This window comes from Muntiacus reevesi, chromosome 4 (assembly GCF_963930625.1).
Source record: "Muntiacus reevesi chromosome 4, mMunRee1.1, whole genome shotgun sequence".
NCBI lineage: Eukaryota > Metazoa > Chordata > Mammalia > Artiodactyla > Cervidae > Muntiacus > Muntiacus reevesi.
In genome coordinates, this window is record NC_089252.1 from 13,492,827 (window position 1) to 13,515,594 (window position 22,768).

At 38.1% G+C, this 22,768-nt stretch overlaps 2 protein-coding genes across 2 annotated transcripts in view; both read right to left on the bottom strand.

Moving 5' to 3' along the window:
• Window positions 1–1,124: 1,124 nt before the first annotated feature.
• Window positions 1,125–1,800, bottom strand: LOC136167618 (small ribosomal subunit protein eS27-like). Its single transcript, XM_065935121.1, has one exon. It carries the CDS (start codon window positions 1,798–1,800, stop codon window positions 1,555–1,557), a length of 246 nt encoding a protein of 81 aa, XP_065791193.1. The 3' UTR covers window positions 1,125–1,554.
• Window positions 1,801–2,315: 515 nt separating this feature from the next.
• PIK3C3 (phosphatidylinositol 3-kinase catalytic subunit type 3) overlaps window positions 2,316–22,768 on the bottom strand; it is a 158,475-nt gene continuing 138,022 nt past the window's right edge. The window contains exons 22-25 of the mRNA XM_065932329.1: window positions 21,626–21,794; window positions 15,194–15,284; window positions 10,733–10,858; window positions 2,316–5,178 (exon numbers count right to left, since the gene is read on the bottom strand). Of these exons, the coding sequence (XP_065788401.1) occupies window positions 5,164–5,178; window positions 10,733–10,858; window positions 15,194–15,284; window positions 21,626–21,794 (401 nt within the window). The 3' untranslated portion in view covers window positions 2,316–5,163. The remainder of the gene's footprint in view (window positions 5,179–10,732; window positions 10,859–15,193; window positions 15,285–21,625; window positions 21,795–22,768) is intronic.

Genomic DNA, 22,768 nt, shown 5'->3' on the forward strand with positions numbered 1-22,768 from the left:
AATGGCAATACTGCAATGCTACAATAACTTCCATTTTAGAAAAATTAGACACCTTATTTGGGGAGGTATCTGGTAAAAGTGAACCAGGAAAGAACCAGGGCTCCTTGGAGAAACGGCTGACTGCAGGGCTGGGACACATAAAGTACAAGCTGAGCCTGGATCATCTTGTGCCAGAAGTAAGAAAGGCTGAAGAACATTCGAGTCACACCAGGGACACAGGCACCAGACTGGGGACAGGTCAGTACTGGGCAATCTTACCATCACAGTAAGTGATGACAGGAATGCACTGTACAATAAAATAAGTGCTCATACTAATATAAATAAATGAATAACTAATGGAGAAAGTACAGCTCTATCAGTATATCTCTAACAACTGCAGAAAGAATAATGGAATTATTAAAAAAAAATCATCACTTGCCTTTCACCATAGTAATACTTGATTCAGGCAATAAAAAGCAAGATATGCTAAAACCGATGGGTAAAATTGTGTTAAAGAACAAGATATTAACATGGTTTCAAGGTATCTCCGCATAAAATTCTTATAAATTTTTCACTGACTTAAAAGTTTCAAATACAAATTAACTTCAGAGTTTGAAGTTTTTCCAGTAGTCATGTATGGATGTGAGTGTTGGACCATAGAGAAAGCTGAGCGCTGAAGAAGTGATGCTTTTGAACTGTGGTTGTTGGAGAAGACTCTTGCGAGTGCCTTGGACAGCAAGGAGATCCAACCAGTCAATCCTAAAGGAAATCAGTCCTGAATATTCACTGTAAGGACTGATGCTGAAGCTGAAGCTCCAATACTTTGGCCACTTAATGTGAAGAACTGACTCATTGAAAAAGACCCTGATGCTGGCAAAGATTGAAGGCAGGAGGAGTAGGGGACACCAGAGGATGAGATGGTAGGATAGCATCACCAACACAATGGACATGAGTTTGAGCAAGCTCTGTGAGTTGGTGATGGACAGGGAAGCCTGGTGTGCTGCAGTCCATGGGGTCACAAAGAGTCGGCCGTGAATGAGCGACTGAACTGAAGAGTGTGAAAAAAGCTGGAAAACGTATGTTTACCAAGTGATGCAAGTTACCAAGACCAGGCATAGGACAAATTCATATCATGTGTTTTCTGATAAGGTCATGAGAAGTATACAATATTTATTTTTTTGACGTGTTCCTACCAAAAATAGCACAACTTGAGGAAAATTAAACAAATTCAAACTATGGGATTTTCTATAAAGTAACTGCCTTATACTTTGAGACTACTATTTTTTTTTAAACTAGTTCACACTTTATATGAATTTCTTTCATTTTTAGCTGTACCAGGATCCCATCCAGGTGGTATGCATTCTTTGTGGTGAAGTGTTAACATATCAAATTATTCATTTCAGAAATCTGGTATATTTTCCATATTTAATTATAGAAAATTCATGTTGTTTTTGAAATTTACCTGCCTTCCCCCCCCACACACACAATCCCAAGAGTCTCAATTCTTTACTTTTTTTTTGTATCCAAAATGTGTTTTTTGGGATGGTTCCCCATTCATCTTGACATAGGGTACTTTTAGTGCTGCTTCTGCCTGAAGCAGCACCCTTCTGAAAGCCTTGCTTTTCCTCCTGCAGGCTGGCAGAGGACAGTAGAGCAGCCAACACACAAAACTACTGTTTGTACATGGCTAAAGCCTGCGGTGATTTTACAGCATCCTGGGCATTTCATATGCATGAAATAGGAATTAGGACTCTGCACCAGGCACTTCTTGAGTTTCCTCTTCTCTTCTGGAGAGAAATGGAAATCCTTTGCCAGAGGCATGTTCTTGTGGGGAGCTCATCACCACAGGAAAGGCAATTCTTTAAAAAAAAAAAACAAAACTGTAATGTTAGGTCTATGTGCAAAAATATAAAGGATATTGTGATTGTAGGTTAATACTTGCATGTTAAGATTTATTTTGCCTTCACGTTTTTATTGACTGATTTCTTATTTCAGTTCAGTCGCTCAGTCACGTCTCTTTGCGACCCTGTGGACTGCAGCATACCAGGTTTCCCTGTCCAATACCAACTCCCGGATCTTGCTCAAACTCACGTCCATTGAATTGGTGATGCCATCCAACCATCTCATTCTCTGTCGTCCCCTTCTCCTCCTGCCTTCAATCTTTCCCAGCATCAGTCTTTTCAAATGAGTCAGTTCTTCACATCAGGTGGCCAAAGTATTGGAGCTTCAGCTTCAGCATCAGTCCTTCCAAATAATATTCAGGATTGAATTCTTTTAGGATTGCCAGATTTCCTATTTCAAGGCAAGTATTAATGTGGCATGATGACACGACTCGGTTTCTTAGAAATTTAATTTATTGACTACTGCCTGTACCTTGGGTAATTCTGTTCAAAAAAAGAAAAATAAGGAACAGGCTTTGTTTGTGGGGATTCAAGTCTAATGGACCACATATACACACATGCACACAACAGAGGTCAGTACTGTCACCACTGTCTCCGTGAGAAATGAAGGCCAGGAGATTCTGATGGTTAAGACCGTGATCACTGAAATGAGGAACTCAACTTCAGGCCCTAACTCTGCAGCCTTACCGTGGGCAGGTGAGTTTACTTCCCTTAAAGTTCTGTAAATGGGGAAGGAATTCCACCTCAGGACTGTTACCCAGAATAGTGATATATAAGGCATATGAAGCAATTAGTATAATTCTGATATGTAATAATAAGTTTTCACAAATTATGCTGTGATTATAATAAATACCCACCTGAAAACCTTATAATACAAATGAGCTGGGGGAACATCTAACCCTAGTATACGGACAGTAAAAAAAAATCAGATATTATGAACCCCTTATTTAGGGATGTGAACCACACTTTACTTCTTTCTGATAGCCCCACTCACAGTGGCTGCCATCCACATTTTCTCTCCTTAATTCGGAAATCTCACTCTGAAACTAGAATACACTCCTATTTCTAAATTAAAGCATGTGTCCTCACAAACACTTTCTTCAAACTCAAAGAAAGCATTGTGCTTGAAACACTGTAAACCTTGCCAAAAATCTGAATGGCGATGATAATAAAGGCAGACTACATGATACATGATAAAAAAATGGTATTTGAGGGAAAGAGTAGGAGCACAGAGGTTGCTTTGAGCAGTAGAAATGGAGACTGATGAATCCCACCCACAGCCAAAATACATTCTGCAAAACCAAAGTCACTATCCTTCCTTAGTCAATATCTGTCTTTCTTCCTAGAAAGCTCTCTCTCTCTCATAATCCCTATAAAGGTTGCACAGAATACAAGCTCACTCATAATCAACCCACCTTACTAGTTGTGTTTGCCACTATACAATTTCATACTAGTTCAAAAACATTTATAGAGCATGTGATATAAATATACATATTACTATCTATGCAAAATGTTATGGAGTTTATAAAGATGATTAAGATGATACAATTTGACCTACAGTTAATTCAAACAGAGGTCAGCAAATTATGGCCTGAGGGTCAAATATGGCCACAACATTTGGTTACATGTTGTCTGTGATTGTTTTACTCATATAACAGAGTATGAATTATGACCAAGATCATATGCTTTTCAAAACTGAAGATATTTACTGTCTTGGCCCTTTACAGAAAATGTTTGCCAACCTCTGTAACAGGAGGTGCAACTACAATAAAAATACCTTACTGTACTGAGTATCAATTAAAAAGCTACAAATAAAGAATTAAAAGAGTTCAGAAAGTTGGAGCGGTCACTTTTAGCAGTGCCATTTTGAGGAAACTTTAGAAGGAGGTACCAATAGCAATAGGACGAGAAGAATAAGAATGCAGATTGGTCACAAACTTCTAGGCAACAAAAAATGATGATAATATATGAAGCAAAGAAAAAGTCAGAGAGAGAATGGAGCTTGCTATTACATTAGGCATTATTCGCTTATGATAATTTTCAGGGGCATTTTCTTCCTTACCATTTTTTCTAATCTGCATGTATGTTTTATACAAGTCACATTCCATATGCCTCTAAGATTATCTCTTAATTATACACTTGCTTTCCAGCTGGTAACCCCATTCTAATGTGGTAAACTCAGAGATATGAATTTGGTAACATTATAATGATACTTTCTGAAACTCTGCCTTAATACAACCTTAATTCTTTTTCTATCATTTGATATTAAATATTTAATCAGCATCAAAAGAGATATTGTATAGCTTCCAAAACAAAATCACATGAGTTTACAACACATTTGCCAAGATTGTTACTGTTCTGTTCTTCTCATTTGTGTGTGTTTCTTTTTGCTAAAGTTCTATTAGGCAAAAAAGCTAGATAGACTAATAGGATTTTTAGTCTTAGAACACTAAAAATTATTTTGCTTTAATCAGAAAGAGTAGATTGCATTAACAGGTCTAGGAGAGTTACTTTTAAAAGCTCTTAAAAACTAAGTTTTCATAGAAAAAATTTATTGCACAAAGACAATTTTTGCTTACATGTAAAAATACCTTAGTTTCAATAGGAAAAACTGCTGCCACATTACCTTTTGGCTAAGTATTCAGATAGTTACATTTTTATAACCTGCTTTATGTATGTACAACCTAGGAGAAATGTGAACTACAAAACAAACAAATTCCCAGTATTTATAAGTAAGAAAAAATGGCTGTCTTATTTGAAACAGATATAATTCTCAAAGTATGAAAGAATAGGCCATAACATGTAAAACCTGAAGTATTAGAGATTGGGAACAACAGAGAAAGGGAACAAGGGATGGAGTGACAAGCACAGATGAGACAACCCGAATCCATACAACTGCTCCGCTGATATGAAGAGATAAAGGAAAAATGGGCTTTCAGAGTTGAAGACTAAAATGTTTTACTATTTCAACATAAAATTCCTTGAGAACTCTCGTAATATGTACATGGTTCTAGAACAAGATTCTTACTTCTTAGCTTATTAACAATGTGTACATTTGAAAATACATATATACAATACTTCAAACAAACCATTCAACATTGCATTTAAGCAATGACATCCACGGAAACAAAATTCAAGCACTGTGAAACACTTGGGATATATGGTATCTTCAAGACTAAATGTTCTCTTCCTTATTTGACAGTCTTAAGTCTTCATTACACACATGTTGTTTTTAAAGTTGTTTTCTTACAGTGACAATCATCTTGACGGGCCAAACCCAGTTTCATTTTCTCCAGTACTACAAAAATTAAAAACAACAACAAAAAGAAAATAAGCTTCTCTGTTCACAAAGAAGAGAAACAACAGCTTATAGCCAAAAAACTTAGAATAGGGCAAACATGTAATTCTTTAATAGAAAAAGACAAAGAATAACAACAACACAAACTTCAGGTAATTCCAGTTTATATGAGCAATTATTTGGGGGAAGGAATGTTTGCTAACTGTAAGCTCAAGATGACTTCATTATTAACTATCAGACAAATCTAGCAGTAGGAAGGCAAAAATTCCACTGAATTCTGCAGTGATAGATGATTAATATTCTGAGTAATAAGCTTAGTTCTTGGTGCAACATTTTTAGAGACTGTGAAAATTGTTAATTTTTTCCACACATTGTGAAGCCAATGCACAATACAGAGTACAGAAATGGTCTGGAAAAAAATCAAAGGAAGCAGGGCTGAAAGAATAACAAAGACCCAGTAAAGAATTGTTTTGGGGACATTAACAAAGATGTCTGGGGCCATTAATGTAACATTAATATATTAACAAAGATGATGCTGTTAAAGTGCTGCACTCAATACGCTAGCAAACTTGGAAAACTCAGCAATGGTCATAGGACTGGAAAAGGTCAGTTTTCATTTCAACCCCCAAGAAGGGCAATGCCAAAGAATGTTCAAACTACTGCACAATTACGCTCATTTGACATGCTAACAAGGTAATCCTCAAAATCCTTCCAGCCAGGGTTCAAGAGTACATGAACCAAGAATTTCCATGTACAAACTAGATTTAGAAAAGACAGAGAAACCAGAGATCAAATTGCCAACATCCACTGATTCATAGAAAAACCAAGACAATTCCAGAAAAACATCTACTTCTGCTTCATCTACTGCACTAAAATCTTTGACTGTGTGAATCACAACAAACTGTGGAAAATTCTTAAAGAGATGAGAACACCAGACCACCTGACTTGCCTCCTTGAGAAACCTGTGTGGATGTCAAGAAGCAACAGTTAGAACTGGACATGGAACAACAGACTGGTTCCAAATTGGGAAGGAGTTCATCAAGTCTGTATATTGTCACCCTGCTTATTTAACTTCTGTGCAGAGTACATCATGTGAAATGCTGGGCTGGATGAAGCACAAGCTGAAAATCAAGATTGCCAGGGGAAATATCAATAACCTCAGATATGCAGATGATACCACTTTAATAGCAGAAAGTGAAGAGGAACTAAAGAGCCTCTTAATGAAGGTGAAAGAGTGAAAAAACTGGCTTAAAAATTCAACATTCAAAAAATGAAGATCATGGCATCTAATTTTATCACTTTGTGGCAAACAGATGTGGAAAATGTGAAAATGGTGGCTGATTTCATCTTCCTAGGCTTCAAATCAATGTGGATGGTGACTGTAGCCACGAAATTAAAAGACCCTTGGCTCCTTGGAAACTTTATGTTTTGATCAATGGAATATTTTACATTTCTGTTCTCTATTCCTAATGGTAAAATAAGGTCCATATAATGTAAAATCAGAAATAATGTTCTGATCTCTTCTCCTCTGGGCATCTTTTACATCTGTGCTTTCTCAAACTAGATGAGAGAGTAGAGCAGTTACCGTGGAAACATTCTACACAGGCTTTAAGTACTAAAGTCCTTACATAAAGGTAAAATGGAATATAAATAAAATGAATAAAAACAAAATAGGAAGCTTTCCCCTCAAGACTGAGGCAAAAAACCTAATTCTTGAGTAGCAGATGGAGCAGATGGCTTGCATTTAGAGGCCATGTTGTACCAAAAAAAACCCCCAAGAACCTTCAATATTGGAATCTCATTCAGCATGGTAAGATGTCATGTTACGGGAGGAACGTAGGACCTGAATTACTTCGAAGGGAGTCCCTGACACATCTGTTAGATACGGGGGAAATGTGAGGCATAATAAACATACTCTTTCCTCCTTTCATGGTGTGTGTTTTAATCTCAAGTGTGAGAGTGTGTGTATAGCTGGCTTCTCTTCATCAAAGGTGCACTGGGGCTGCACATTCCTGTGACCTTCTGCTGGGCCCCGTGCTCGTCCTCCTTGAATACCGAAGGGGCTAAGGAAGGGGTCCTGCCAGATGGTCGGCAGTGGTGTGTGCTCTTAGTATGCTGAGCTGGAACTCACCTAAAATTTTCAATCTGTTCATAAATTCTTACATCTAGTGTGCCAAAAATATATCTCTAACCTGAATCTATATTCATGTAATTAGATTTAATATGTATTAAGATGAATGGAAATCATCCCCCATCCCTTTTCTCTAGACTTCTACCATCAATCAACGAAGAGAGACAGACAGGAAAAAGTAGAAACTAGAAAGAAATGGGCTGTGATATGACAGATTTCCATTGAAAGGCTTAGAGCAGGAAGTGACCCAAACTAAGTGGTCTCCCCTTTTTGCACAGACAAGACTAGAAAGCCCTATAAGATAATTTTGAAGGGAAGAAGAGCTCTGATGATGCAATTTCAAAGACAATGACCTAAATAAAAGTGGTTTTCAGTGGAAAATTTCCATCACTAGTAGGTGGGTGTTGCTAGGCAACAAATATTGCAGTGTTTAATCTCAACCCTTCCTAGCAAATGGCATGATGGAATAAAATAAGCCTTTCGGCATGTCAACATAGCAACTGTATCTGGCAATTTTTCAGTCGTTTTTAAGAATATTTCTTTAACGCAGGATGAACTTCTGTTAACATGTCTACCTCCATTTTATAAAAACTGGGTTCTATAATCCATAATGATTAATAGGAATGCACTAAAATTTGCATAAAATCAATTAGCAAAATGCATCCTTATAATAAATGCTGAGTGACCAAAAAACACATGTTGATCATCAAAAGTTGAGTGTGCATGTGATTTACTAGGATCAATACTTAGAAAATGCATATGTAGGAATGTGAATTTCAAAGGAAAATACATTCCCTCAGAGATTAGTTAAGAAACAACTATGCATCTATAATTTTATAATCTGAAAAGACTTAGGTGAAGTTAAGACCTTGTACCCTTCAATACCTAAGCAAGTTCCAATTAAAATTAATGTCTTAATGTTACTCAAATTGATACTGCTTGTTGTGTAACAGTGTGAACACAGGTGACATTTAAAAAATTATTTATTTGTTATTAATTTATTCTCTGGCTGTGCCGGGTCTCCGTCGCTGCACGGACTTCTCTCCAGCTGTGGAGGGGGCTGCTCTCTAGTTGCGGTGCTTGGGTTCCTCACTGTGGGGCTTTCCTTCTGCAGCAGGGCTCTGGGCACGGGGGCTTCAGCAGTTACGGCTCCCAGGCTCTAGCGCACAGGCTCGGTAAGTTATGGTTCTGCAGCAGGGCTCTGGGCGTGGGGGCTTCAGCAGTTACGGCTCCCAGGCTCTAGCGCACAGGCTTGGTAAGTTACGGTTCTGCAGCAGGGCTCTGGGCGTGGGGGCTTCAGCAGTTATGGCTCCCAGGCTCTAGCGCACAGGCTCAGTAGTTAGGTTGCATGGGCTTAGTCGCTCAGCACCATGTGGGATCTTCTCAGATCAGGGATCCAACCCATGTCTCTCGCACGGGGAGGCAGATTCTTTACCACTGAGCCACCAGGGAAGCCCTCACAGATGACATATTTAAAGAAACTTGAAAGACAAGCATGAGCATTTTCAAGTTAACTTCCTGAGATAAAGAACTTGGAATTCTTGTAAATCACTATGTTGTACCCCTGAAACTTTTATAACACTGTAAATCAACTATACCTCAATAAAAAATAATAAAAAGTATATCAGATTCTGATAAAGAAGACTTAAGTTTAGATATGGGGGTCAGAAGATCTGGGTTCAAGCCTTGATTCTGTCCCTCACTGGGCACATGAAGTTGGCTAAGTCATTATACCTTTCTGGGCTTTATTTCCCTTACAGTTCTAAAATATTATGCTGTGCTGTATGTTGAGCCAGGTCTGCCACTAACTACCCTGGTGACTTTGACAAGTCACTTAACTTACCCTCTGAGTCACAGTTTACTCTCTTGAGAAGTGATGACAATTAATGGCGGGTACAGCAAACCTTGAATTGGCACTTATAATAAAATATGACTCAGACTGGTGTTCAGAGACAATAAACATTTTTTGTCACAAGAAAGAAAGAATATCAGCTAACATTTATAGGAAAAAAAATTCCCTTATATGCATTAGATATTTCTTAAGTGTTTAAAGAAAGGCACTGTGCTTCTGGGTGACTGATACACATCCCAGTCTTCAAGAAGCTTGCATTTTAGGAGTTATAAAGGTGATTCAAATATTTATAATAGAAAACAAAATGTAACTGCAACTCATAATAAAAGTACAAAGTACTATTAATATTCAGAGGAAGATGAATCAGAGTGGCATTAATAGATCTTGGAAGGACAGGTTGGATTTTAGCAAGCAGGCATTTACAGGAGATTCATTATTAAGGAGACAGATATTCTGAGCTGAAAAGAGCTAAGTAGCCAGAGAAATGGAAAAGAACAAAAATATTGGGAAAAACAGAGTATTCCGGGAATAGCTTAGAAAGCTATTTTTTTTACAACACAGTGATCTGGAAGGCCCTGAATTGCTAGAGACTGGATGTCACTTGTAGGCAACGGGTAAACACTTTTCATATTTAAATCACACACAAAAAAGGTAAAGCGGTATTTTGTGAAAATATATATGATTGGAATATTTAGTAGAATAAAGATAAGAATGCTATGAGAAAAAAAAATACTAAAAGGAGTTATGAAGGATTTTAGTTACCCAAAGTATCATAAAGTGAGAAACAATTAGGTCAAAATGTCAATAGTGGGAAAATGACAGAAAATGATAATTAAAAAACAGTTAAGGAAACTCACAAGGCTTGGTGACATCCTGTGTGCTGGGTGAGGGAGAAGTTAAAACAGACAAACTTTGAGCTTACAGTATTAGCAAAATTATCATTAACTGAATGTGTAAAGTCAGGAAGGAGTTTGCAGGAGGATGTGGGCGAGGAAAGTGGCCTCATTTTTCTGTTTGCTAACCACTTCCACCATCATCCTCATTATGACATTCAAAATTAAAACAGGTTTTAAATCTGAGGTTTATCATCTAGGTTAGTGTAGAAAAGTCTTTCCTCAAACAACTGTAGAAGAGTCTGCTAACCAGAAGTCTACAGATGGACCTTTCTATGTGTGCTACGTACGCCATCACTTTTCTCAGCTTCTAACCTCCTTTCCTAGCACTTCACCATTTACCAAACACAACAAGTGTCCAAGTCTCACTTGTCAAGGCCTCCTCCAGCAGGCCCAAGATCATTCTCAAGAAGGGTTTATAGGCACCACTGACTACATTGTACAGATATACCTATGCTGACGCTCTACAATTTAGTTACTAAGAATATTTCAGTGGAATGTTTTAGAGTTATTAGCGCATCAAACACATTCACGTTGGAAGGCTGGTGAGATGTCAAGAAGGCTTGACAAAAAAATCAGAAAAGATGTGTCATTTGCAGAGAAAGGCATGGTTCTGAGAGAATTCTACGGTAGAACATGGAGACGCTGAGAAGAACGCACTGCCACCAGAGGACTTACCTGGGCAAACTTGTGAATCTGTTCCACCACTGCAGCAAACAGAGCATGGACACTTTCATCAATCAGACTCTGCATGTAATGCACTGCCTCTTCGTCAGACAGGTCTAAACGAAACTTGTCCTGAACCTGTAAGGCCACAGTCTATTAGCCTTTGAATAAAGAAAAACATAACATCTCAAAGAGACAAGAACAAACGGATACAGATATTATTACAATGACCTATTTCTCCAGCAATAAAAAGGTTCATAACCTATAAGCAGTTCTGAATACTAGTCTCCTGAATATGGAACTTTACTTTTTGCTATATGCTCTTTATATCATCCTATCTTGGTTCGTTGTAAATTTTTTTTTCAGAAAAATATTAACAAAGTGAATAGACAATAATTCTGTTCAGCCCTGCAAATTTAAAAACAGACAAAAAGTAAACTATAGATCTTCTAAGATGTCCCCTTTCCTATTGGAGTTCCTTATACTTCTGCAAAGAACTACTTCAATATGACCTATAATTTCTAAAGACTGATGACTTTTTCATTATTTCATATTAAAACATACCATTAATTCTGAACAGCAATAAGAACTAGAAAGATGAGTAGAGATATATATATCAGAATAGTTCCCTAAAACACACAAGCAAATATTACCAAATGACTGTGTGTTAGAGCTCAGTTGTATCTGACTCTGCGACCCCATGGACTGTAGCCCACCAGGCTCCTCTGTCCATGGAATTCTCTAGGTGAGAATACTGGAGTGGGTTGCCATGCCCGACTACCTCATGCTAACACTGTGCAAAGCACCTTACGTGCAGTATTTCATTCTACTCTCCGATGGCTCTGAGGTAGATAATATCTCAATCTCTAAGACACAGAAACTGAGACAGAGAATTTAGGAAGCTAATCCAGGGACCTTTAACTAATGCTAAGAGGCTCACACTTCCAGACGATCTCAGTAAGCACTGTGTTTACTCCTTTCTCCTCTTATAAACAATCCATATAAACTTCTGAAAAGACAGGCTAGAAGAAAATGGGGTGTTTAAGTGGATAAAAAGTGGTCCACATTTAGTATTTCCTTTTAGGTATGGAGTTTAACTACTAGAAAATCAGGAAGAAGAAAAGGCAGACAGTACTACAACCCATCACCGATGCAATGAACAAGAATGTGGGCAAACTTTGGGAGATGGTGAGCGACAGGGAGGCCTGGCGTGCTGCAGTCCATGGGGTCCCAAAGAGTCGGACACAGCTGGGCGACAGAACAACAACCACCACCACTACCACCCACGGCCCGCTCGGTGCTCTTCTCTCTACTGCACTGCAAGTGTACCAGGTGATCCGACAGCTCTGCAGCCTCAGCAGAGAGGAGGGAAAGGAGAGGGAGGGGGAGCAAGTGAAGGACAGCTGGGTGGAGGGAGATCTACAAGCATACCTTCAATCAACTCTCTCTCTCATTTCTGGATCCCAGTTAAAGAATTTATTCCATTGTATTCCTTGATTTCTACCTAGGGAGGTCATGTCTGAGAATTTTGAAAACTATTTTTTTAAGGACGTCAAACACACTATAGGGTAGGAGAATCAAAATAAACCTTTAACCCAATTTGTCAAAGCCTGCATACTTATATAAGTGCTTAAATTACAAACAGAAGATATGTATTTAGCATATAAAGAAAATGTTATTCACCGAATATGAAGACATTCATAAGTATCTAAGACATTCACATAAGAAAGAAGATTAACAGCATAAAAATGGTAGATTTGTTATCATACATACTGACTTCTGCTAGGCTACTTGTTACTCTATCCCTTCCCTTTACCTCTGTTCCTTTCACCCTTCTACAATTTCTCCTCGGAATTTCCTGGGTATCTCTATCAGCTCCAAACTCTGTCCTTTTTCACCTCGTTAGCTAAGGCTGCACTCCAATCAATCTGCAGTGTCCTTTTATTTTTTATTTTAAAGAGAAAGACTATAGAACATTTTATTATCATTTGTAAATTTTGTGCTACATGCTCCTTATATTAATGCAAATTAAAATAAACTTAGAGACAGTATTTTTTAAGAGCCAGTAGCTGAACATCTGTCAACGCTTCAATGGAACAGCACCCTTGGAACGCTTGGGAAACTGGAAACCCAGATGAGACATATTACTTATCAAGCAAAAGGATGCAAACTTGTAAATCTCAGTCTCTGCTCTGTCTTTCAAAATTAGATAAAATACCCTTTGTTTGAAATATCGTTGAGTATTACCAAAATGCGATACAAAGTGAGTGAATGTTGGAAAAATGGCACCAGCAGACTTGCTCAACAGAGTTACTACAACCTTCCAAATTTGTAAGGAATGCAGTTATCTATGAAGCACAATAAGATGAGTAGTCAGTTTCAAAAAAATTAAAAAGAAATTGATAAAGATGTACTAAAATATGCTAGGGAAAAAAGGAAAATATTGTAGAACTTTGCTATGATTAAATATTTTGAAGATATGCCATAAAGATAGCTGGTAACCAAAGTTTAAACAATAAAATCATGATTTTCTAAAAGGAAAAGTTGAAATAAATGATCTAATAAGAACAAAAACCACATACTGGAACAAGAAACTAAAAGATTCCATTTGACAACTACCATTAGAACTTTCATAAATGAGTTCTGAACATAAGTGAAGTCAGGCAAGAGTGAACATATGACAGAGATAAATGGGCTTAAAATAAACAGCAACAACAGATCCTAAAAATAGCAACACACGCATAGGCACACAAAAGCAACATTTGAAATCTGGTGCAGTCATTCGTTTTGAAATTTTCGTCGCCTACTTATGTTTCTTGATGAATGAGCTTAAGTTGAAAAAAATTACCCACATCAAAACCTAGTGTGAAAAGTAGTCCATTTCCTAGTTTGGCCAGGGTGGGGAGTTTTGAAACAGTGCTTCCTAGAAAATAATAAATGAAATCCTAAAAAGAGGGTAATTTTCTTAAATGTTAAACAATAAGACTTACATGAAAATCCCTCTCACTGCCAAAGACTCATAAAATTAAGTAAAAGAGATTAGCTTAATTCATGTTTGAAATTATGTAAATATTCTTGTACCTTCCAAATCCATATTGAAATACTAATGCCCAAGGTGATGGCATCAGTAAGTGGACCTTTTGAAAGGTACTTAGATTATGAGGGTGGAGCCCTCATGAATGATTACTGCTCTTATAAAGAGACACCAAAGAGCTTCCTGGCGCCTTCCAACCTAAGAAGTGCCCTTTGATGCCAAAGGGGCTTTAACTTGACCATTCTGGCACCCTGGACTAGTATTTAGAGCTTCCAGAAGCATAAAGAAATACATTTCTGCTGTTTACAAGCTCCCTAGTGTCTGGTATTTTGTTATATTGATATATGTAGCAGCCCAAATAGATCAAGACAATGTTTGACCCACAGAGGTATGTTTCTAATAAGGCTGAGTCAGTTACATCAGAACTGAGGGCTTTTGGTAAGAAATATTATTTACAACCATCAGAGAAATTCCATCTTACAATTTTAGTAGTTTTATACTTCTATAAGTTAAAAAGCTATGCTATCTTTGAAGCTCATTATTAAAAAGCCCTCTGATATTTAAGATCATTTTATGTTATCTTTGGATAAATGAAATGTGTTATATACACCCTCCTCAATGGCTCAGCTGGTAAAGAATCTGCCTGCTATGTAAGAGACCTAGCTAGGTTCAATCCCTGGGTTGGGAAGATCCCCTGGAGAAGGGAAAGGCTACCCACTCCAGCATTCTAGCCTGAAGAATTCCAAGGACTCTATAGTCCATGGGGTCACAAAGAGTTGGATGTGACTGAGCAACTTTCACTTTCAGTGAATCAGAGCCAGAAATTAATTTGAATTAAAAAAAAAAACTTCAAATTTGTTACTCCTTTCTCCCATCTCTCACTGTATCTCAGGGTAAGATAGCTCTGAATAACTGATCATTTATGTGACAGCTTTCTTTCATGCTTCTCTTTGCAGGTTAAGTTAAAAGCAGGTCTCTACTCTCCTGACACAGTAAGAAACCCCTGTAACCAAGGGTATGAATGGGGAAGATAAAGAACAACTGTTTTCTTCTATATACTATTATAATATTTTGTTTCTGATTCTTAGCATGCTTGGTCTGGGAGTACCAGGAATCAGGTATCTTAGTAGGAATATTAAAGAGAAGCTAAACTTTTTCAGACAACGAGTAAGGGTAGTGATAGTAAGCTTCCTCTCTTGATATAGTGAGCTACTCATGTGACTGTGGGAATGAACAGGGAAGGGGATAAAATTAGTTGTAGAGGGCTTGAGAGGCTGTTGTATTCTGAAATGTGAAAAAGAATATACACAAGGTCTCTTCCTTAATTCACATTACTTAAGAGTCTAGGGGTTGGAACAAGGGGAAATGGGTTGTTAAAACTCTGATACTTCTTAAGTATGAAAAGTAGACTATGATATCTGAGGGTATATGAAAATTACCTTTTTCACTGTTTTATCAGGTTCAAGAGCAATATCTGGAATGTTTGCATCCACCATCAAGGAAAACAAATTCAAAATAAGATTAGAATACCTAAAGGAGAATGGGAAATAAAAATAAACAGCAATGTGTTAGAATTCTGCCATTCTTTCTCATATTAAGAGCACTCCTACAAGTAGTGATACTTAGATTTTTATGATTACTATTACTCCTATGGAAAATAGAATGTAAGCTTATTCACCAGTTGTCTCAATGAAAAGCAAGGCTTGAAAATACATCTTATTCCAGGGCCTTGATATAATACCACTTCTAGGTCTCCCAATAGGGAACACACCTTTGGAGTAACCATCTAATAATGACTTTTTTTTTCATTTTTTATTAAATATATTCTTTTCAGAAGGGATCTAAGGGGGAATCTGCTTAATTACACTTTACTAAGGAAAGAAGATCTGTCTTTGCTCAATGAAGACAAGAATCTGCTACCTTAAGACTACCTCGGTGTGTCATGGGTAATGAGTGAAGGGGTGATGTGACTCCATCTGCTATCTTAAGGCTACCTTGGTGTGTCATGGGTAATGAGTGAAAGGAAAGGAAATAGCGTGACTCCATTCATGAGTCATAAGTATCCTCCAGGGACACTAATCCCACCGTCTTAGAAAATACAGTGACTGGTCTGGTTATAAGCTTCCTAAATGGAGGAGAAAACAGCTCATATTCCTCTACACTAAAAATATACAAGATATCTAAATCATTTCACCTTTGGTGTATGTGGACCCCTGTAGGAACTAAAGGTTTATCCTCATCACTGCTGGAACTTTTCTTCTTTTTTTTTTTTTTTGCTCGAACTTTTCATCTTCCTCTAAACAAAGAGAAAGTATGTTGCCATTCCAAATGCTCACTACTAGAGGTGGAGTTGTGTGGGGCAAGGTGTCAGGAGGTGTCCACTGGGCACAGGCCACCTCCTGCTCAGAACACTCTCCTCTTGGACAGTTGCGCCCTGAGCGGTAATGCAGCACTGTAGTGATAAAAGGAGGCCCAGATCTGACTTTGGGGATGGATGTGAGTAAAAAATTTGGTTTTAGACAATGAAGGTTTTTCCTGGTCTTGGTAGAAAGTTCTGGATCTGTTCCCCCTAACCTGAAACCATGGGGTTGCAAAGAGTTGGACACTACTTAGAGACTAACCTATAAACATGCTGTGCTTTGGTTAGTCACTCAGTCATGTCCAACTCTTTGTGACCACATGTCCGCCAGGCTCCTCTGTCCATGGGATTCTCCAGGCAAGATTACTGGAGTGGGTTGCCAGTTCCTTCTCCAGGGGATCTTCCTGGCCCAGGAACTGAACCTGGGTCTCCCACATTGCAGGCAGATTCTTTACCATTGGAGCTACCTGGAAACACACACACACACACACACACACACAGACATATCAGAGAAGGCAGTGGCACCCCACTCCAGGACTCTTGCCTGGAAAATCCCATGGATGGAGGAGCCTGGTAGGCTGCAGTCCATGGGGTCTCGAAGAGTCAGACACGACTGAGCGACTTCACTTTCACTTTTCACTTTTATGCACTGGAGAAGGAGATGGCAACTCACTCCAGTGTTCTTGCCTGGAGAATCCCAGGGATGGGGTCGCACAGAGTCGGACATGACTGGAGTGACTTAGCAGTAGCATATGTAAATATATATATATATACACACATATATATACACACACACATATATAACATGTATATAGCATATATAAACATATACACACACACACAGTCGTGGTCAACTGTGTCAAAACTTCAAAGAAGCAAACGTGGCCACTGGATTTGCTATAGGTGACTGTTTATTTTGATAAAATTAGTTTCAATAGCAGAGCAGGACTGGAAGACTTACTGGAGAAGGCTGAGGAAGAAAGGAGGCAAGTGAGTGGAGACAGTGAGAACTTTAAAAATGGATGTACTGAGAAGGAGAGTGAAGAAGTGGGCAGCAGTACAACGTTAGCCATACCCTGGTCTTCTCGCCACTACTAGTGGAAAGCAGTGGCACTCACCTTGCTGTGGCAGTTAAGAGGGATTACAGTTTGCGGCTGTAAAATTCAATGGGGGAAGGAGGAAAGTGAGAATTAAGGTATATCATATACAGTGGTAGGGTAATGAGACTGAAGTTGAAGACGTGGAGGAATGAAAAGAGCTGTAAGGATAGACGGTGTGCTGGTCAGACAGTGAAAAGCACTGGATCAAGATTTTGGAGGGCTAACTTGACTCTTAATGAGAGGGAGTGGCACAATGTTGACACCCTAATAATAAGTGTGTCAAATATTCTGTAAACAAACTTTCGGCTATCTGACTCTTAATGAGAGGGAGTGGCCAAGGTTGGCTTTACAAGAGAACAAGACCCTGTGAGGCCAGGTCACGGGTGGACCATTCATGCAGATGTTGAAGTCACAGCTGCAGGCCTGAATAAGACTACAATGAAAGTTTTCAGTGGAGGAGAATGACAGGGAAATAGGCAGTTGATGGTCAGTAGTAAGTAATTTAGCTGGTTTCATGGCATGCATCTATGCTTTTGTTAAGAAGGCTAGCAAAGAAAGGTTCAGAAACGGCATTTCGGAGCAGGAAGGCACCAAGAGCTTTAGGCTCTGTGGTTTGCAGGAAATGGATACAGCAGAGGGTCCATGGAGAAGGCTGTAAGGACTGCAAGGCACTGGGACCTTCTTTAAGCTCTGCGGTTTGTAGGAAAGGGGTACAGAGGAGGGTCCATGGAGAAGGCTGTAAGGACTGCGGTGTCAATAGGATACAACTGCTATGCATTAGGTTACGAAAACAATGATACTCTTTTAGTGAATCCTTAATAATTCATGCTCTGCTTTGTTGACTATATAGGACTTTCCCCAGTCTTGCCATAGGGGAAGCTCAGGAATCTACCACAGGGTAACTCGAGGAGAGGAATGCAAGGCTCAGTTTTGAATGGGATATTTCAGAGGTTCTCAAACCTGGCTGCCCATTAAATTCACCTGGGAAGTTTCTTTAAAAATACCAATGCCTGGGCCAAATCCCAGGCTGACTGAACCTGATGGGCTGCAACTGTTTTGGTCTCCCCTCCCTAACAAAGATCCCTGGTTATTCTTATGCATAGCCAGGATCTATGTTAAAATGTTTGCCTTTATTACAGTCCAGTGTGTGTTCCTTTTGTAAAAGGCACAAATTAATGTTTCTGGATTATCTGTTGGTATAAATGTAACTGGGCTTCCCAGGTGCTCAGTGGTAAAGAATCTGCCTGCCAGTACAGGAGACATAAGGGATGTGCGTTCAATCCCTGGGTCAGGAAAAACCCTGGAGTAGGAAATGGCAAGCCACTCCAGTATTCTTGCCTAGAAAAGTCCATGGACAGAGGAGCCTGGTGGGCTACAGTCATGGGATTGCAAAGAGTCGGACAGGACTGAACACACACATACATAGAGAAATGAAACCACCCATGCTCCTATTATTATGGCAAAGGGAAACAATTTAAATAAATATAAAATGGATTATTTTCTAAGAAGCTTAAACATCCAATTACTTTGTGGATTATTTGTCACTACATTTCAACTGTATTAATCTTTCCCATCTGTTGCCATTAACCTACATTTTCTATTTAAAACAGAACCACTGACACCAAACAGAAATTAAACATTAGTTATTCAAATCCTATCCAGAAAAACAGATTTAAGGTTACTAAAAATCTTTAAAAGCATTATCAGAAGAAAATATAAGGTTAAGGTTAAAAAAATGAGAGTGAGAAAAGTGCAAAACCAAGTCTAGACAAAGATGTAAGGATGGATGTGATATAAAGAAGATTTTGATAAAGGAGCAGGTTAAGCACAGTGTTCAAGGAAAACATACTCTTTCTCTTACCCATGTTTATACCAATCATCAAGTTACTCATTGACTATACAAAGATGGTCTAGATTTTCCAGTAAAAATCTTCAATACTAAGAATAAAAATCATTAACTACATCAAGTGAGGTTCTTATAGCGTTTCAGAAGTCTGCTTCCCCTACAATTTATCCATTTTGCATGCAGTGAATATCAGAGTAGAATTCTATAAAAATATTTCTTTAATAAGTGTACCACTTCCAGGAGGGAGAAAAAAATGAGGTTAATAATGAAAAGTAGTGTGATCCATAGATTCACTATTTGGTGACTTAAGACATCTTCTAAGACAGTGTGAGAACTTTGCTTGATATGGCAAAATGCATTCCTAACTTCCGCATTTTTATTGAAAAGTTTAGGCTGTCTTTGTATCACCAGCATCTAGCATGGTGTTTGGCATATACATGGATTAAGAGAAGTTTATGTTTTCCTTCAATACTTAACATTTACATTACGTTTGAGCATTACTACTGCTGCCCTAAGAGTATTCAAAAACTAAAATTTCTAATTCATTATTGGTATAACAATGCATTTTGTTACATGAAAATCACACCATAAAATGTGTTCTGGCATCTGTATAACTATAACCATTCACAACTTAGTTCAAATGAGATTGCTTGGTTTATGTGGTCCATAATTTATTCAATGACTTCTTATTGATTAGCAATCAAAAAAAACCATGAAAAGAACAAGAACAATGTTGATACCCTAATAATAAGTGTTTCAAATATTCTGTAAACAAACTTTCGGCTATCTGGCTAATTCTTATGTCCTGAAGGAAACTTTTACCAACAGAGGCATATTCTAAAATACAACATTAAAAAATAAATGTTGACAAAAATATTAAGGCCCAGCTAATTTTAACAGTGAAATTCCTGAAAATAAAAAAAAATTAAAACTATGTTCATGAAGACTTAACATAAAGTGAGGTAGATTAGTCTTCATGATTTTTCTTAGGAGTGAGAAAGTTAACTTTGGCTCTGCACAAGCAATATGCCTCTATTTTCTCATTTGGCTGAATTGCTACTAATCCATTATCAACGATAGTTTATAAAGCTCGTTGTTTTCTTTCCGCTTTCAATAAGGTAGAGCACCTTTGACATTTCTCTAGTTATCATTTCATATTATCTTGTCTGTCTCCTCACTGAGACTGCCAAACTTTCATCTAGATATGCCTATTTTAAATTAAAAATTCCAGGTATTAAAGTGGAACTTTCATCTCTGAAAGTGCTTCTGCATCATCAGGCACTGATCTTCTCATTATTCTTTCAGCAATCTTAGAAAGTAAAACTGAGCCACTCTACCACCCAAAGGATAATAACTGTGTGTGTAAAACGCACACTAAAATCTGTAACGGCAGTAGAGCCTGAGTTAGCGGTGAAGGCCTAGTGAGCCACCGCGAAGATGAAACTCATTAATACAGGCCAGCCATTTGCCCGGGACCAGTAGTGTCGATGTCACCCGGGAACACGGCTTCACCCAAGATATGAGGCGGGAATTTTCACACAAATATTGACGGTGTTTATTCAACACATATATTCTGAGTGTCCATAAACTGAAGTTACAAAGACAGAAAAGACAGCGCCCACATGCACAGGCAACTCATTGCTACTGGTTTTATGTTCACCTGGAAGAGAATACAGGTGGTCTCCTGAGTTGGGATTTTTCTGGTGGACTAAGAATATTCATTTTGCATTAGTTAGGTTAAAAATGGATTTAGGGTCAAATGATCCATCATTTTTGACTAATCATCAGAGCCAAGTCCTGAATGTAACAAACATGACTTTTAATTTATCTTTTTCTTGATGATATATGATGTTCAATCCTAAGTAAATTTGGATGAAGGAAGCAGAGACATAGTGGTCTTGGAAAAAAAAGGATAGAGAACAAAATCAATAGGCTTTTTTTTAAAGAAGAATGACTGATGTGGTACTAAAGAGAGACAAAACCATATGTAACATTTATTCAACTGTTTAACAGACCTCAGAATGCTCCTCAAGAACAACTAAAACTAAGGTTGATAAAGGTGTTAAAGAATAAAAATTATCTGATTAATTATTCCAAGTGAGCTAAATGGTTCATTCTTGTGTAATGCCAACCTCCCTGGGGTTTGGTGGGATTTAGCAGTCAGTTAATTAGTGAGAAAGCAATAAATCGTCTTTTTCCTTTGAAATCAGACTGCTTATCAAAATAGTCACCAAATACACATTAACAAATGTTGCTGCCTAGGTCATTCTGAGAAAGAATGATGCTAAAAAGTGTATTGCTGTTGTTTTAGTCTCTAAGTCATGTCCAACTCTTCTGCAGCCCCATGGACCATAGCTTTCCAGGCTCCTCTGTCCATGGGATTTCCCAGGCAAGAATACTTCATTCTCCAGAGGTTCTTCCCAGCCCAGGGACTGAACCCGCATCTCCTGCATTGGCAGGAGGATTCTTTACCACTGAACCACCAGGGAATATACTTAAACAAATGTCTTTCTCGCTCTGTGGAATGAATTTACCAAAATTCTCTACGTCAAGCAAATCAACCTACCTTCGAAGGTGGAGAAAGGCTGTGTAACACTGTTTCCGGAACTCTTGGTACTGCTCACTCTGTGTGCCTCCCATTCCTTCCACCATTTCTTTATTCAGCTTCATTGGAGGAGGAAGAGGCTTTGGGTCCCGACCCAAAATATATCCAAAGTCTATGTGGAAGAGTTTGCCTGGATGTTGATAAGAAACTCATTTGTTTCCAGAATCATATGTATCTCACAATTGGTAAAGCAGTGTCTCTTCATAAAGAATATTAGTTCATGATGAAATTCATTAAATTGATACTGTAACTCCATACTTAGGACTAGCCTTCGGAGCATATTTTAGCTCCTTGCAGCTAATATTCATTCAGATGAAACTACACTTAAAATCCCAGGGTAATACTTTAAAATTAAATCTTACTTTTAGATCTCCAGAATCAAAAATGGCTAAAGCCTGGACAACTGTCAAAAGCATTAGTAGAAATTAATATACTGTAGCAAATTTCTTAGCTAAAGGAGGATCATTTTTTAAAGTATTCTTGAGATAAATCGTTCCCTTTAAGTTATCACTATTCTCCCGACCATCAAAAACATCTCCCAAATTTCAAATTATATTGGTACCTTTATTTGAACCATTTACAATTAACTGTGTCACTTATTAGCTGCAAACCAGGAAACCACATAGCATTCACCTCTGTCAAGGGCTGAACACAGCTAAAGTGCCCATGAAGAGAAACCCTTGAGCAGTCAAATAAACTCATAGGTCAGATATTTAAGAACATCACTGATGATTCACTTTGGATAATGATTCACCACTGAATTCATAAACCATCTTTAATTTACAAGTAGGTCTAAGTAGGCACATTAAAAAACTAAAAGTAACCCCTCGGATTCTACAATCTAAGTAACTACTAAGGCAGGGATTTAGGCCTGTTCTGTATGTTGCTGTTTCCCCAACCTCAGAATAGTTTCTAGCATATAGTAAGCACTCAATGTTGAATGAAGGCACTGATTCATTTAAAAAGCCAACTGAAAACCTCCCTAGTGCAACATGCCCACTTTTATTTATCCTGTAATGCATTCTGACCTGTTTTATGTGGAAACCTTTCTTCCATTATGCATTTGAGAAAGTCTGATTTCTTTCCTTCAATGGCACAAGTCAA